Raw genomic sequence first — 16,889 nt, 5'->3', positions numbered from 1 at the left:
ATGTCATCTGTCGCTGCAATGAGGGCGGTTTCGGTGCTGTGTTTGGCTCGAAAGCCGGACTGTGAAGAGTCGAGGGAGTTGTTGGATTCAAGGAAGGCGGCGAGCTGGCTATTGACGGCTTTCTCAATGACTTTGGCAGGGAATGGGAGGAGGGAAATGGGGCGGTAGTTCTTAAGTTCAGAGGGGTCAGCTGTGGGTTTCTTCAGGAGGGCATTGAGTTCGGCGTGTTTCCAGCTTTCTGGGAACGTAGCGGAGTTGAAGGAGCAGTTGATGACATCACGGAGATGGGGTGCGATGATGGAGTCTGCTGTGTTGAAGATGTGGTGGGGACAGGGGTAGGTTGGCGAACCTGAATGGATGGAGTTCATTAGGCGGATGGTATCCTCAGTGGTGATTGGGTTCCAGGCGCTAAGGTTGTTGGAGAGCGGTTCGGGTTTGGAAGTGGGTGGAGTGGGCTGTTCTTTCGAAATGTTCTTAAAGCTGTTATGTATGTCGGCGATTTTGTTGTAGAAGAAAGAGGATAACGAGTCGCAGAGGTCTTGGGAGGGAGTAATGTCGTTTGAGGCTACGGTGGGGTTGGTAAATTCTTTGACGATGTTGAATAGTTCCTTGCTGTTGTGGACGTTGTTGTCGAGTCGACCCTTGAATGCTGATTTCTTGGTGGATCGGATCAATTGGTGGTGTTTGCGGGTGGCAGCCTTGAAGGTGGTCAGGTTGTCAGTGGTTGGGTTTTTTCTCCATGTTTTTTCGAGAGTACGGCATAGTTTCTTGGAATTCTTAAGGTCATCGTTGAACCCGGGGGCCTTTTTGCTACCTTGTTTGATCTGGTGGTTTTTTAAGGGGTGCTAATTCGTCAACGCTGTGAGTGATCCATTGTTTGAGTTTGGTGACAGCTTCGTTTGGGTCCGATGAGAGGGCTGGAGGGTTTTGGTTGAATGTCTGTATCCTGTCTCCGTTCCACACGTCTTTAATCTGCGTGATCCCGATGAAATCCCACCTGTCAAATCCTTTAGATTTCCACAAACTCCACAAACTCCCAAGCTTCTCCGAATTCCATAGGGGGGTGGCCAATGTTAGCTTCCCCTCCCAGGAAATATACCTATTGGCTGCATGCCACGTGTGAACTGCATGTGCCTTAGGACCCGTCAGGGGAAACCGCCAAGGTCTGGCGTAAAGCGCCCTGGTGAAATCGCCACCTGGGACCTGGCCGCGATCCATGGCGTAACCCGGATCTCCAGGGGGTCCATATATTACATGGTTCACTGCCGCAAGCTGTGACGCCCAATAATATTTCCGCAGGTCCGGCAGTCCAATCCCTCCGTCGTACCAGGAAAGGATGAGCTTCGAAAATGCTATACGTGGTCTACCGTCCCACAGTAGCTTCCTCTGGCGGGCCTCTATTTATTTGAAGTAGGACGCCGGTACTGGGTCCACTGCATTTTGGAGTATATATAAAAATCGGGGGAGAGCCAACATCTTAAACAAGACTGCCCTACGCAACAGGGACAGCGGCAGGGCCTTCCAGCGCTACACATCTCTTTTAAGCTGGTTCAAGGGGGTTCCCAGGTTATTAGCATATCTTAACTTCGCATCAAGTGTAATATAAATACCTAGGTATTTAAACCCTACTGGCTCAATTTGTATAGGGCATGATTGAGGAATCACCGGTGGATCACCCCTAAGGACGAAAAGCACCAATTTCGATCAATTAATCGCAAATCCAGAATATCTTCCAAACACGGCCAGCACATTGAGAAATCCAATCAGGGATTCCCTAGGATTAGTGAGATAAAGCAACATGTCATCGGCATAAAGCGAAATTGTATCTTTCCAGTCCGGCGTCCACCTTAAGCCACGTATCATCCAGTCTCATCTGGCCCATGCTGCCAGAGGCTCTAATGCCAAAGCGAAGAGAAGCAGGAACAAGAGGCACCCCTGTCTCGTACCATTGCAGAGGGGAAAGTCTGCCGACCTGCAGTTGTTTACTACTACTCTGGCCAAGGGATCAGCATATAGTAAGCGTACTCAGCCAACAAATTCCAGACCAAAACCCATCTTCGTCAGTACCGCAAACAGATAAGACTCCTCAACACTGTCAAATGTCATGGTGGCATCCAATGACACCAACGCCACCGGCTCATGGATCTTCAGGGAACCACCCAATATCCCATGCAACCTCCGCAGATTTAGAGCGGTGTTACGCCGCGGCATAAAACCAGACTGATCTTGGTGTACCAGGGAAGTAATTACCTTGATCAACCTAGTCGCTAGGAACCTCTCCAGTATTTTAGGTTCGGTATTAAGCAGTGATATAGGTCTATACGAAGAGCAATGGGTCTTGGGTCTGCCTACCTTGTATATCACCACTATATTTGCCACCCGCTGATCATATGGGAGTCGACCTTTCCCTCTACTTTCCGTGAACAAATTCCGAATATACGGGGCGAGTTTATGCGCATTTAATTCATACAGTTCTACAGGGATTCCATTTCAGCCGGTCGCCTTTCCTGATTTCACCCCTCTAATGGCTTGCGCCACCTCATCCTTAGTGAATGGGGAATCCAGGTATCCCTTATCCTCCACCGACAGCTCGGGCATACAAATGTCTCTGATCATGTCGCTGTTTTCTGCCTCTGTATATCCCCCAACCGAGGCATACACTTCTCTATAGTAGTCGGAAAACACATCTGCCATGGCCTGCGGGTCCGTAACTACGGCTGTGCCTGCCCCCTGTATCTCGGGCACCAGGCGCGATGCCCACTCCCCACGCTCCAGCCAAGCAATCAGTTTACCAGCCTTGTCATCATGTTCGTATATGCGACTAAGTGGCATTATTTTGAGCGATCGCCCTGTCTCTGGCTAGGACCTTATAATCATCCTGCCATCGTTTTAAAAGGTGTAGGTCTATCGGAGCCGCCATCTCAGCCACTCTCTCTTCCAACCTGGTCACTTCTGCTTCTACTCGCTCAATTTCTGCCTGGAGTTTCTTTTTCTTCCCCGCCACTAAAGACAGAACCCCCGCGTATCACCGTCTTATACGCTTCCCACAGGGACTGCGCAGACTCAACCGTGCCCAAATTTTCTTGGAAGTAACAATCCGAAATCTTATTAACCTCTTTCTTAGTTTCGGGGTCGGTCCTTGAAGTGCCACGCACTGATTAGCGCAACTCTACCTACTATGGGCTGCCCAAGCTCCACTCCAATATTGGTGATTGTATTCAAAATAAGATATCCTGCCAAATATGTTCAACTAGAAAAAAAAGGATAAAGATTACATAATATCCATAAACTACCATTCTTTTTGTTTGCTTTCAAAATAAAATGGCCCCAAAAAATATTTGCAACTTGAAAAACATTGATGAAACTTACACCCAGTTGTGCTAAATTACTGTGCAAAGAGCATTTTAAATATACTTTCTAGAGAGCATTGTTTAATAAAGGCAATCACTGTAAATTTATAATGGACAACTTTTAAAGAAAGTTACAAAAGTGCACCTGCATGTCCAAGATCTAGCATGGGTGCAGAGTTAGGACTTTTGGGAGTTTGCTCGAGTTTACAGAAGTTGGGCTAGAAACCTGGCAAACGTATGAATTCCATTTTTGCAAGAGAAATATACAGCGATGTATTTGCTCATTGGAAAATCAGCCAGGGAAACAGTTGAAAAGGTTTTGCTATTTACTTTCTCAGGTGTAAATTTCTAATGTTCTTCGGGGTGGGAAAGGGGTTACAGATCAAAGGGTGAATACTGGTAAACATGCAAGTCTGCAGGTGTGCAGAAGCTCAAGAGTATTTCAGCTATGTTTAACTACCACTTCCAGCCTTCTTCATGCAAACGAATGGTTTCATGAGTGAAAAATCAAATTTACACATTTAAATTGCTTAGAGAACGGGTCCATAGCATCTTGAATTCGACGTAAACTTGCAGAGGTCATTTAGTTGAATGAAAGATGGAAATGTCCAACTAGATAGATGTTCCAAATTAGGGAGCATAAGGGAAATGAAGCACAGATAAAATGATATATCCATGAACTACATTATGTGGTCATGGTCAGAATGCGTGTTTTCTCATTGATCCTAGACACTGGACTGCATGTATCATATAGGCTTAGTCAAATAAAATGCATGATTATAGCAAATTTGCTAGAGGATTTCACAAAAAGCTAGAAAGAAGCTTTGAAAGAAATCAACAGTTTAACTACAACAATTATATATTCTGATCTCTGAATATGTCAGCATTTTCATTATTCTAGAAGTGTGATTATAGCAGAGCTCTACCTTGTTCAGAAACCTGACCTATAAACAAAGCCAATTCATTAACTGAGCCTTTGCATATGCAGAGGCTTACAATGGTCAAAGGTTTGATACAACTTTGTATGTCCAGCTTCTGGTATAATCAAAAAGGTGGCATAATCAGAGCCTTACCGGATTCCAAATCCTGACAATATATGAGCCCTGGCATAACAGAGAAGCTATTATCAGAGCTCTGACATAATGAGACTGACACCCTAATTTGTCATCTCGCAATATCGCACCAAATACAGACCATTATTTTTCTGAGGCATCTCATCCCTTTGACAAGAAGATATATATTTTTTAATTCCGTGTGTTAAGAACATTTCTGTTTGGCAACCGGTTTTCATGGTTCAAATTGAATGTCAAATTTGTAATATGAAAAGTTAATTGGTGGGTTATATTGATATATGTGGTAAGGTGGCATATTCGTGACAGTAAACATAGTTTACTCCGAATCCGGAACAGCGCATGCAATTACAACTACGTCGTTACAATGACCACGTTGTTACAACACATGCCATTACTCCGCAAGTCTGAACAGCGACTTGCTCTGGGGTCAGAAGGTGTTGGATTTCAAATCCAACACCTTCCCTACTGTTGCACCGACTAGAGTTGGAATAGTAAATTATACTATTTCAACATCCAGCGCACCACAGAGATTAAGTCGTTGCTCCGACTTGCGGAGTAATGGCATGCATTGTTACAATGCGGTCGTTGTAAGGACTGCCTTGTAATTGCATGCAGAAAGAAAACATGTGTGGTAAGGTGGCATATTCTACCGTTACATAGTATGTAAAAACACTTTGACTTGCCTTGTTTTTCTCATCTTGAATAATTTCTAACACTTGAGTTGTGTAGCCTTCATCTAAACACTTCTGGCCTGCGGCCTGAAACAGATTGAAATCCTCTTCCTTGAACTCCTCCTCTTGCAATGTTTGCTGGAACAAACAAGTTAATATAAATAGTAATCATGCATCTGAATGGGGCATAAACGGCATACACTGAACAAAACTTCAAAAGGTGTCTGCTACTGTGCTGCACTCTGCACATAATTTACCAGTACCACTGAGCATTTTCCTTTGCACGGCATCTTACACATATTAACTGACAGAGGATCTTACGTCCAATAACTCCTGCAGATATGCACAAGTATGATTTCTCATTACAAGAGAAAATAAAAGGTTAGAATTACTGGATAAGTTTACTGCATTCAAGAAATAAATACAGAAATTTAGGAACGTTGGTCGAGAGCTTATGACATCTTCCAGCGGGTAATAATGCATGCAACAAGAGCTACCCATGGATCAGCAGGACCTGGGTTCACATATCAAAGTAAAGACAACCGTCCAATCAAATCTCATTTAAGCACATATTTACTATGAGACAAACAGAACGTTGGCAATCACTTTATGTGGAACAAACATATAGCACACTTAAGTCCAGAATGAACATTTAATGTAAAAGGAGAAACATTTTCTTAAAAACCAAAATCTTTTAACAGTAAATATACAACGTACTTACATAGAAAATTGACAAACAGATTGTACAGTGTCCCAAAATGAGGAATCATACAGTTGAAAAGAATCTAAAGTCGTGGAGAACACTTTCAAGTTATGTTTTCCAGACCACAAGTGAATCGTTGGAATACACCACAATACATCAACTTTTCAGATACTGAGCCAACACTACATTATGTGCAAAAGGGGTCTCCTTTTATATCAAGAGGGCAGAGACTATACTGACTTATCTACAGCCCATGACATAGGATTTGTGCAAGCAGGTACAGGACCTCACTGAGTTAGTCAGGTACCTGAATGCTGACTGGAGGTCACGGTCAGGAGGAATATCATCCGAGTGGCTGGATAGCCAAATAAAGTAGATGGAGCAGACATGGTAACTTTCTTGTAAATATGGTTGGCTATGATGACAACAGAAGGGCTATCCTCAGTCTATTCTCCAGGAAAGAGCACGTAGTGTGTGGCCAAGGCAGCACTAACCTGAGCGCCCCCACAGCCAGTTACGAAACAGCTGTTAAGTTATTAAGACCAATGCCTACTACTGAAAAAAAAGAGAGTAATTAGAAATAGTAAAATGAGGATACTCCCAGATGTCAAGTTGTAGTGCAACAAGAGAAAGCATCATTCAAAGCAAAAATAAAACCTCTGAGACCGTGGCCAGATATAAGCCCTAATGTTTCCTGCCAAACTAAAAGTAATGGTGGCAATGTGATGTGGTGCTTTACAGATCCACAAGAAGTGTCTGAAACTCAAGTTAAGAACTCCACTGACAGGTGACAAACTCAGAGACCAAAGAAAAGTCAGACCAAGAGAATAGGCTCTAATTGATCAATGTGTGAACAGCACAGCAGGGGAGGGAACAGATGGCTGTAGCATCAGCGAGTCTACATGAACAATACACAAAGGAAGAATCTATGGATGCAACAGAAAAGGTTTGTCTTCTAAACCAGACCAGGACTACCCTCCAGAGGTTGACCATGATCTCCTGACCATTACTCCTGGATATGTAGACAACCTAATTTAAATGTTGAACCGTGGACCTGGCCAACACAGGTTAGAGTTAGGTGTGGGCGGAAAATCCGTTCCGCTCGCGGATTTTGCGGATTTTCGGGAAATTCGCAATCCGCGAGATTTGCGAATCTCCCGCAAAATCCGCAAATCCGCGAGCAGCGGATTTTGCTCGCACTGCTCGCACTGTTCGCGTGAGTTCGCGCCCCGCGAATAAGTGCAAAATTGCAGAAATACGATTTTAGCAAAACTGAAAGTAACTACTTACCAGGTTCAAAAGTTCAGGCTCATCATTAGTAGCCATTTCCTGTAGTGCTTCCTGAGGGGCCCCTCCAGAGTTCAGTTGCCAGTTGAAACTATTATGTGACCCTGCTCTGAACCTCAGAATAGTTACACATATGCCACAAAGGTCCTGAATTACAGCTAAGGGAGACAAGCAGGAGCCAGGCTGGAAGTTAAAATCCATTAATCATCCCCTAATTCATTATTGTCAGTTGGGGCAGGGCAGGTGTTGTAACTAATTTTGCAACAATGAAAGCACTTAGCAAGTGCAAAAGATCACTAATCAGGGCGCACTAAGGAAACAGGTGCCAGCTAAAAAAATATTCTGTGACACATTAATCAGCCCCAAATTAATTCAGGTCACTTGAGGCAGGGAAGGTGTGCTTTGCTTTGCCGAAAATAATGTACACTGGACAACCAGAGGGTGTGGTGATGAAACAGAGGGTGGCATGGGTGGGCCAGAGGGTGGCATGAGTAGTCAGAGAGTGGCAGTGGTGACAGAGAGTGGCAGTGATGAAGAAGAGTGTCCCAAACAGGCTGGACACGTAGAAACAACAAGTTCGCGAAACTTGCGACCCAACAGGTAAGTTCGCAAATTGCGAAATTGTAAAAACCCTCGCGAACTGGCAGAAACACGGGCGAACACAAAAAAAAAAAAATCCGCAAATTCGCGGGAATTCGCGGATTTTGCGGATTGCGAATCCGCAAATCCGCAAAATTCGCGAACGCGAGATCCGCAAAATTCGCCCATGCTTAGTTAGAGTGTGGCACAGAGAACATCCATATGTGGGGTACTCGGATTTAGAGGACAATAATTCTGGTAAATACCGAGGCAGCTGGATTTCGAGATTTTCTCCTCCTTTAAATCAATTTCAATTAGTGGATACATATAGTGCGTTATACGTTTATTTATGGATAGAGAATGTTGGTCTTCAGTACTGTGGTAGGGTTTGTTGTGGATTTTTATTGTTCAAAAAGCTTTGCATGCCCAAGAAGTGAAAGTAGACAAATAGTTTTCATAATGGGAAAAATATCTCTGCAAGACAAGAACACTGGGCAGAGGCCCCCGAACCAAAGTCATGGTGCAGTGGGACTCGAGTGCCCAACGGAACAGATTCATACACAAAGGTACTCTGAAAACCTTTAGATTCCTGACATGGAATAGAGGGGAGATGAACAGTGCAGTAAAAATGTCAAAGATATAATATGTTAAAAATAAAACAACACGTTGAGAAGCCCAAAGTCCAAATAGTGTTTGATGCAAACCAGCATTGCCACTTTGTATTATTTTTAAATTCACATTGATGTATTGTGACATCTCAAGCGAGCGCTCAGACAGACCTACATTGTAAATTGAGCACCATACAATTGTTCTTGGGTTTTTGATTTTCTAAATCCCATACACGCATTAAGTGGACACAATACATTTGAATTTTTGACAATGTTGGGACAATCGTTTTCATTTCATATTGTAATGTTTTCTTTCTGAAAACTAATAATAATCATGCTTGCATATTTGAAATACCTGCAAAACGGACTAATGATTAATATATGTGCTTCCGTGGGGTGACCTATGATGTATGTGGGACTATAGTTCCCATGATGCCCCATATTGCATTTAATGGGCTAGTGTATAAAAGGTGTACCAAAGGAAGGACAAGACTTAGTAGTAGAAATGTGTCGGTCAGTGTGAGAATAGGTGCTTTATAAATACATAATTGCTACTAACTGAACCTCCAGGAATGTAGCATCTATCGTCATTGTGACTTATATATATATATATATATATATATAGTGAACAAGACAACTCTCACCGAAACACGTTGACACTTGTCTTATACTGCACTTTATGCAAAATAAATGTAATAGCTGGATACTGAATACTTTGCTCTTTGAAGCGTTGGGAGAGGAGTAGGGAGATATGTATATATTTATTCTATTCTATATATTAATCCTGGTTGTGAGATACTGATGGAATACGATAAATTAGTAAGTAATATTAGATGCTATGCATCCGTGCCCCGAAATGTGGGTAAGAGGCCAAGGGTTAGCCTGTGAGCGTGGATAGATAAAGCTAAAACTGTACTGAATAAAATAAATTAGGGAAGTGTTTAAAAGTGGCCTCACTGGGCTTCCGATCGAGCTGTTAAACCTATGGCTACGAAACTTGCCCCCCACTTGTTAAATTTATATAATGAATGTTTCAAGACTGGCCTCCTCCCGGCTGACATCCGTTGCAGCTACCATCATGGTCATCCACAAACCTGGTAAACCAGTGGAGGAATGCTCATCGTACCGGCCCATCTCGCTGATAACCATGGAGGCCAACATTCTGGCCAAATTGTTAGCTAACTGTCTGCTCCCTTATCTCTCTGACTTGATTCACCCTGATCAGTCGGGATTCATGCCAAGTCGAAATAAGGCGCGTAATATACGCCAAGTTCATGGCGCACTGGGACGGGTAGAGACATTAGAGGAAAATGTAATATTGGTTGTGATGGACGCAGAAATGGCATTCGACACCGTAGCATGGGATAACTTGCTCGCGGTTCTAACCCGCATTGGGCTCAGGACCAAAATACTTGGGTGGATCAAACTTTTGTGTACGCTGCCTATTGCCCACGTCTCAGTGAACAATCATCGCTCCAAATCTTTCCCCCTCTGCCGCGGTATGAGGCAGGGCTGTCCACTGTCGCCGCTCCTTTTTGCCCTGGTCTTTGAACCTTTAGCAGTCTGGATTAGGGGTGACCCAGGTATCAGAGGCATTAAATGGACGGATGAATATGAAGACCGTATATCACTATACGCAGGCGATATTCTTCTCTATCCAGCCCCGCCAGCGCGCTCACTCCACCGCGTGCTCCATATTTTCCACATATTTGGGGCCCTTTCTGGCTACCAGATAAATTGCTCCAAATCCCAGATGTATTCCCTCTGGGGTGACCCTCCACAAAGTCCTCGAGGATATCTTATTTCCGTAGTGGCCCGAGGATTCAAATACCTGGGCATTTTCATAACCATTGATGCAGCATTGTTTTATGAACAGAATCTATTGGGACCGTTGCAGAGGTTTAAATCGGATATCACCCACTGGAAGACACTCCCCCTTACTCTTCTGGGACGGGCGTCTCTATTCAAGATGATTGCCCTACCACAGCTTCCTATATGCCCTCCAGAATACTCCCATCCCGGTCCCTGAATCCCATTTCTTGCAGATAGAGGCAATATTCAGAGACCTACTTTGGGACAACAGGTCGCCCCGGATAGCTATAAACTAACTCACCATGGTATGGTACGATGGGGGTATCGGGCTGCCAGATATGCGTCTCTATTATCAGGCTTCGCAAATAATTGCCATCAACAAATGGGTGTTTGGGTCGCACACCGACCCAAGTTTCCGCACCTATCTTTGGTTAATGGGCAAGGGAGGTTATAACAGAGCACTATACACTAATTATAAGAAACTACGCTTAACTGGCCCTACGGCCCGTACAATAGAAGTGTGGCATGGAGTTCAACAGCCGATGGGGTGGCGAGGATGCCTAACGAAGGCTACCTCCCTGTGGGAACCTGACGTTCTGGGATGACTGAGCGCATGTGCAGGGTTTGACAAGTGGGACATAATCGGAATATCTACGGTGGGAGATATGTGGATTAAAGGTAAAAGGGTGTCTATTGCAGAGCTTCAAATCAAATATCAATTAGCACCAGCAGAACACTTCCAATATCTCCAAATCAGTCACGTCATAGACTGTGCCCTCCCTAAAGACACCCCCTCCCTGACTCCTCTCCTCTTGAAGATAGATTATTGCTAGACCCCATGGACCGTAAAGCCATCTCCCTCACTTACAAGAAACTGATCAATAACCGGACTGACCCAATGCAGAAGCTACGAACAAGTTGGGAGGTGGACTTGGGGCCAATAGCTGTCGAGGACTGAATAGAGGCCCTGCCTTCCCCCGGAGCAGTGGCTATTCCAATGCGTCTTCGACTGGTTCAGCTTGAAATCCATTGGTGTACTTTGATGCCAAACTGTTATTTAAACTAGGTAGGAGACCAGACACGCTCTGCCTGCGACACTGTAACCAAATTGGCTCATTCATACAAATTCTATGGGAATGGCCTCATATACAACAGTATTGAACAAACGTCACCCGACAGTTGGTAAGGACTTGCGACAAACCCATACAGCCATCTCCCAAATTGTGTCTCCTGAACATCTGGGAGGCAACAGACCTCACCCAAGCTGAACGATCATGGGCCACTATGGAGTGGAGTATAGCGAAACGAAACATTGCCCAAAAGTGGGGGGCGGACACGGTACCACAACTACGCGACTGGGCTAAAGACATGGACGATGCAATGGTAGCGGAAAAAACGGTATATAAAGAGAGAGGCTGCCCACGTAAATGGGATCACAAGTTTGGACATTGGAATAAATACAGGGGTGAAATCTGCATCTCCCCCACGATAGAACTCAGAAGGGAGAAACAAAAAAGGTTGGGTGATGACATGTTAATGTAATATTTAATCTACCAAAACTATGTGCGCAGATAGCGCCCCCTAACCCGAAGCCAAGATGATGACCCTCATTACACCTTTAAGATTCCTGCACGGTTTGATAGGGTGGGCTACGGGAGGACTGCAGACTAACATAATGCCAAAGGTTTGTACCTCCTGCTGAGATGTGTATGTATTGTCAATAACGCTGCTATTGGTTTCTAATGAAAATGTTTAAAAAAAAAGAGTGGCCTCACCACCAGGAACTCCTTAACAAGAGTATACAGGAGGGAGTTTAGGAAAGAGATCAGGCAGATTAATTGGAAAGTGAAGGATCGGATTTGGCCACGGGTAATGCTTGGTTTACAGGGATGGAAATCTAAAATCTGGTCATTAATTAGAAAAACTTTGGGTGGGATTTGTGTAGGAAACTAGGCCTTTGTTGCAGTAGTCACCCCACGTTTTGCCTGGTATTTGATGCAACGTTGACCGAGGTGCACTGGGTTCCTGCTAACCAGGTCTCCAGTGTCAGTGTTCTTTCCCTAATACAAGTTAACTGGTAAATTGATTCCCAACTGACCAGGTCTTTAGCCCCTATAAGTCCCTAGTAAGTGGTACCCCTGGTACCTAGAGCATATGTACTATAGAGTGCCCCCAAGAGTTGCAGCATACATTGTGCCACTCTAAGGGATCCAAAGCAAAAGACACAATTGATGGACGGAATGCAGAACAAACCAAAACATTCACCCCCGGTCAAGAGATCTGGGTTAAATTTATCATTCTTTTCCTCACCATGCCACCCCAGTTTTGACCTGGCCATATGCTAAGGGATCCAGCACCAACAAAGAAGCTCTAAAAGGGAAAAAACAACATGGCACACACCCTGTGTGCCATGCTCTTAACACTGCATGTAATATTTGTAAGTCATCCCTACAGCAGGCCTTACCGCCCTAAGCCAGGGTGCCCGATTTTTAATTGTAAGGACCTATCTGCATGAGCAGATATGCCCCTGTGCTGGACAGTTCAATTACTGATAGTACAAGTGAAGAGGGAAGCCATCTTAAGGTATGTACTGGGCACTGGTCAAAACGAGTTTCCCAGTTACATAATGGCTTCACTGAAACCTATGGTGTTTGGTATTAAACACTTTGTATTAATAAACCCAAAATACAAGTGATGGATATTAATACATGGGCCCAGCAGGTGCCTTAGAGGTGCCCCCTGAAAATCTACCGACCTCTAGTGTGTTGGTTGATTGGTCTGTCCAGCCTGCCACCATAGACATGTTTTTGAACCCCTGGAGGCGAGCCTACACTCTGAGGTCAGACATAATGCCTGATCTGGCTGAAGGTGTTGTAACCTCCTCCAAGCAGGATGACTGGTGATCTGCATATCAAGGCAGGAGGGTTCACATGCCTCCACATCCTTTGATATGTGACCTTGGCTTCACCCATACAGAATAAACTCCACCCCCTGCCCTGGGCCCATCTGGCACTAATACAGGCAGGATTATTAGCCAATCAAGAAGCATGTTCATTCTCAGGCTTGTACCAACCCCTCAGGTGGGCTACCTGAAGTGTACATGACTAGAAAAATTCCACCATCCTGTTTTTCTGTGGAATGAGGTCCTCCAAGTTACGATTATGCTCACTCCCCACTAGAACTGGTTATATTGCGGGTGTAGCCACCCCAAAGGTAGGTAGCCCATTCCCTCCAACTTGACACTCCCTACACTGCCCCTTAAATACATGATTTAGGTGGCACCCCTGATGCCAGGATCTCAGATTTCAGCAGATAAAAAAGAGTGGACAAAGAAGATAACTTACCCAAAAACAGAGGAGCACGACTGACATGGCACCAATCCTGTTAGTCTGCCTGTTGCTCCCGACCCTAAAGGAATAACTGACTTGTCCTGCCGCTGTGCAGACTGCAAGAAACACAAAGGGTTGCACGTGCTTTGCCAATCGTCAGAGAAACTCTGTTGAAGCAGAGGAGCTACTCCCTGCAGCCGCAGGCACCAAAGAAGCAAGGTCCGGTTTACCGTCCTGCTGCCTATCAGGACTATCGAAGTTGCTGCCACCTAGGAAGGGATCACTGTAGTCCTACAGGTCGGACCCATCCTCCCTCCAAGTAGAATGACAACAGGTGGTGGAAGTGACCTACTGTTGAATGGAATCCCAACCACTGCCCCTAGGGATACGTGTGCCAGTCACACCATTGTGCATGACAGGTTGGTATATCCCAAGTGAGACTAGAAGAGTAAGAGGTACCTCAGGGGAGGTTTCTGATAAGCCTATGGCTTAAGTACCTCTAAAAATAGCTGGGTCCCTTAGGTGGCGAAAGGTGGTAGTCAGTACAGACCTCCACCTTGATTGTCTTCTTGGGAATTACCTCCCAGAGTTTGGTCTGAGCCCAAAGAGGAACTGGTCTAGTGCCAGACCTCTCCCAAGGATCCTGGAAGTGCTGAACCTACTGTTAGTATTAGTAGGCTCCAGAAGAAAAGAAGAAGGAGAAAGTGTAGGAAAGGGGGGCAACTTTTACCCAAAGTTCCGGTGAGCCAGGGAGATCCTGCTCCAGCATTTGTGAGTGCAATAAATGCTTAGCACTGCCCTCTAATAAGCAGGACTGCTCGCCCACACTACTACAAAAGAGAGCATTTGGGTTATCATTTGTGCCTCCGTCAGCCAACTGGGGTTGCCTGGACTCTTTACAGTGTACCTCATTTTGGGCCACTACATAAAGAGCCAGCTTCCTAAAATTAGACAAAACTAGAAGCTTTGCCTGTGAAGGGGGAGCTGTGGGTGAATTCTATATTTGACCTGTATTGTTCCGGAGAACTCAAATATGAAAAGGAATACGAGGACTCCAAAATGGCCGTCTGTTGCACAGTGAAAGAGTCAGTCACCATACCCTAATTCCCTCTATTAGGGAGATTGAAACAATCATAAGGAATCTTAAGAGCTCACGTTCTCAAGGCCCAGATGACCTGTCAGTAGACATATTAAAATGTGACTGAATTATGGGCCCATGTTCTATCAGCAGTGATGGCTGCAGTAGTCCAAGGAAGTAAACCCCCTGAGTCTTGGAAGGGAAATATATTTGTCCCTATTTACAAAGAGGGATCACAAACTCACCCACAAAACTATAGGAAAATAACTATGCTGGACATCCAGAGTAAAATTTGTGCTAAGCATCTCCAAATAGCCCTTGAAGAGTAGGTTGAAAGTGAGACGATCCTTTATAAAGTTCAATTGGGATTTAGGCAAGGTCACTAAGAGTGGAAGGGTGTTTTGCCCTTAAGTTGCTGGTTGAAGAATACATCTTTAACAGGAATCAGCCAATTTATGTGGCCTTCATAGATTTATCAACGGCTTTTAATACGATCAACTAGGGATTCTTATGGAAACCAAAATTGCTTAACTTGGACATGCCACTTGGATTACTGAGTTTTGACCTGTGTCGAATTGGGAAGTAATGGATTCTTATCAGAGAAAATTGACACACCCAATAGTCTTGGGCAAGGATGCATACTTGCCCCACTCCTTTTTTTTCTCTGTCTATTGTAGATGTCCTGATTAAACTTAGTCTTGTTTGTATGCACCCACCGAGATTGGAAGGCAAGTTAATTTCAGCTATATTTTATGCAGGTGATACCATTTTATTGGATCATACTCCCATGTGTCTCCAAAGACAATAAGATGCTTTCTCACAATACTGTGAAGCCAATGACTTGAATGTAAATATTACTAAAACACAAGTAATTATATTTTTGAAGTTTAGGAAAAAGCAAAATAATCTGCATTGGTCACCTAATGCAGAGAAATTGGAGATTGCAAATAAATATAGATACTTGGGCAACCTTTATAAAGAAAATCTCAATTTCAAACCAGAAATGGATATTCAGGAACGGAGAGCAATTGTTATAGTTGTCTCCTTTACAAAATTAGGACATAGCCTTGGGGCACATGTCTGTTGAAGAAAAGGCACAGTAAATAGTGTGCAAAGATTAGAGCTGGGGCTGTTGAACATTAAACTAAAATACTGACAAAGAATCATGAATTATTGGTGGAGTTTAAAGATTTCACTGGATGGTACATTTAGGCAGTTGATAAAACGTCACTTATTGACTCAAAGGGCTAATCAATCCATGGATAGCATTTGGAAAGTTTTCAAGCTATACACCACAAATTCTTTGGATAGGACCTTAGTGCCTGCAAGAAAAAATATCGATAAAACTCTCAGTTAAATATCTTTCCTTGAAAAGAGATATGGATGATTGTAGAAACAGAAGCAAGCTATTTCATCTGTTGTGTATGGATTACAAGGGTGCTCTGCAAAAGTACTTAAAAGATATAAAAGCTGCTAACATACGAAGATGGAGGCTAAAGCTACAATTAGATCAGGCGTCGACATTTATTAAATTGAAATTGTAGGAAAGTAGGATCTGCCTTTATGGTTACCACACTTTTTGATTGATATAATGCTATTTCTTACTAGTCTCGCTGGGATCCTGCTATTCAGGACCCCACTCTCTGTGCTTTCTCCTCTAAATTGGTTTGGTAAGTACTTAGGTACATCCCAGAATGGAGACTGTATACACTTATCAGTCCCTAGTATATGATACTAACGTACCCAGGGTATAGGTACACCAGGAGTCCCCAATGGGCGGAAGCATGCATTATGCCACTCATGGGAGACCACTGAATTTGCAACTACAGACCTGCTATTGCAGCCTGTGTAAGCTGGGGCTAGCACCACTTACAAAAGATATAGGTTTCCCTATATCTAAGGTCACAGCACTTAAAATCTGTAAGTCCTGAAGGCAGGGGGCTCGGTTCTAGGTGTGAGGGCGTGCCTGCATTAGCAGGATACCCGTACGACCTATGGAGTTCATTCTCCCGGGTTGAAAGTGAGCCAGCCATATGACATATAGAGGGGCACTGCGTCATTACGCAGTGACTATCTCAAAACTGGCTACAACGAATCCGATCATGTTTGGTATCAAACATGTTGCGGTGTGGGAGGTATGATTCCATGCACCATTAAGCTCCTTTGGGAGGTCCTCTGTGCTCCCGGTACCAGTCTTCCAGACCCGGACAGCAAGCAAGGGCTACTGCCGGCCACAGACAAGTTTCTGCCCTCCTACTGCTGAGCCAAGCTCGGGCAGGGAAAGGCAGGACAATAGGTATCCTGTCACAGGGCGGTGTGACCACCTCCCAGCCAGGATTTAGTGTATTAGGGCAGGGTTGGAGTGCTTGCCTTTGCCACATAGTCTACGTGGGACAGCT

The 16,889-nt window shown here is 44.3% G+C and overlaps 1 protein-coding gene across 3 annotated transcripts in view; it reads right to left on the bottom strand.

Moving 5' to 3' along the window:
* The window catches only part of LOC147659452 (glomulin-like), a 182,275-nt gene that overhangs the window by 110,286 nt on the left and 55,100 nt on the right, over window positions 1–16,889 (bottom strand). For all 3 annotated transcript variants that reach the window (XM_086951748.1, XM_086951749.1, XM_086951750.1), the window contains one exon: window positions 5,107–5,232. In XM_086951748.1, coding sequence (XP_086807874.1) covers window positions 5,107–5,232 — 126 coding nt within the window. The remainder of the gene's footprint in view (window positions 1–5,106; window positions 5,233–16,889) is intronic.

The sequence above is a fragment of the Lissotriton vulgaris genome, unplaced genomic scaffold, assembly GCF_964263255.1.
Source record: "Lissotriton vulgaris unplaced genomic scaffold, aLisVul1.2 SCAFFOLD_2360, whole genome shotgun sequence".
Taxonomy (NCBI): Eukaryota; Metazoa; Chordata; class Amphibia; order Caudata; family Salamandridae; genus Lissotriton; species Lissotriton vulgaris.
This window is presented reverse-complemented; position numbering and strand designations above follow the sequence as displayed.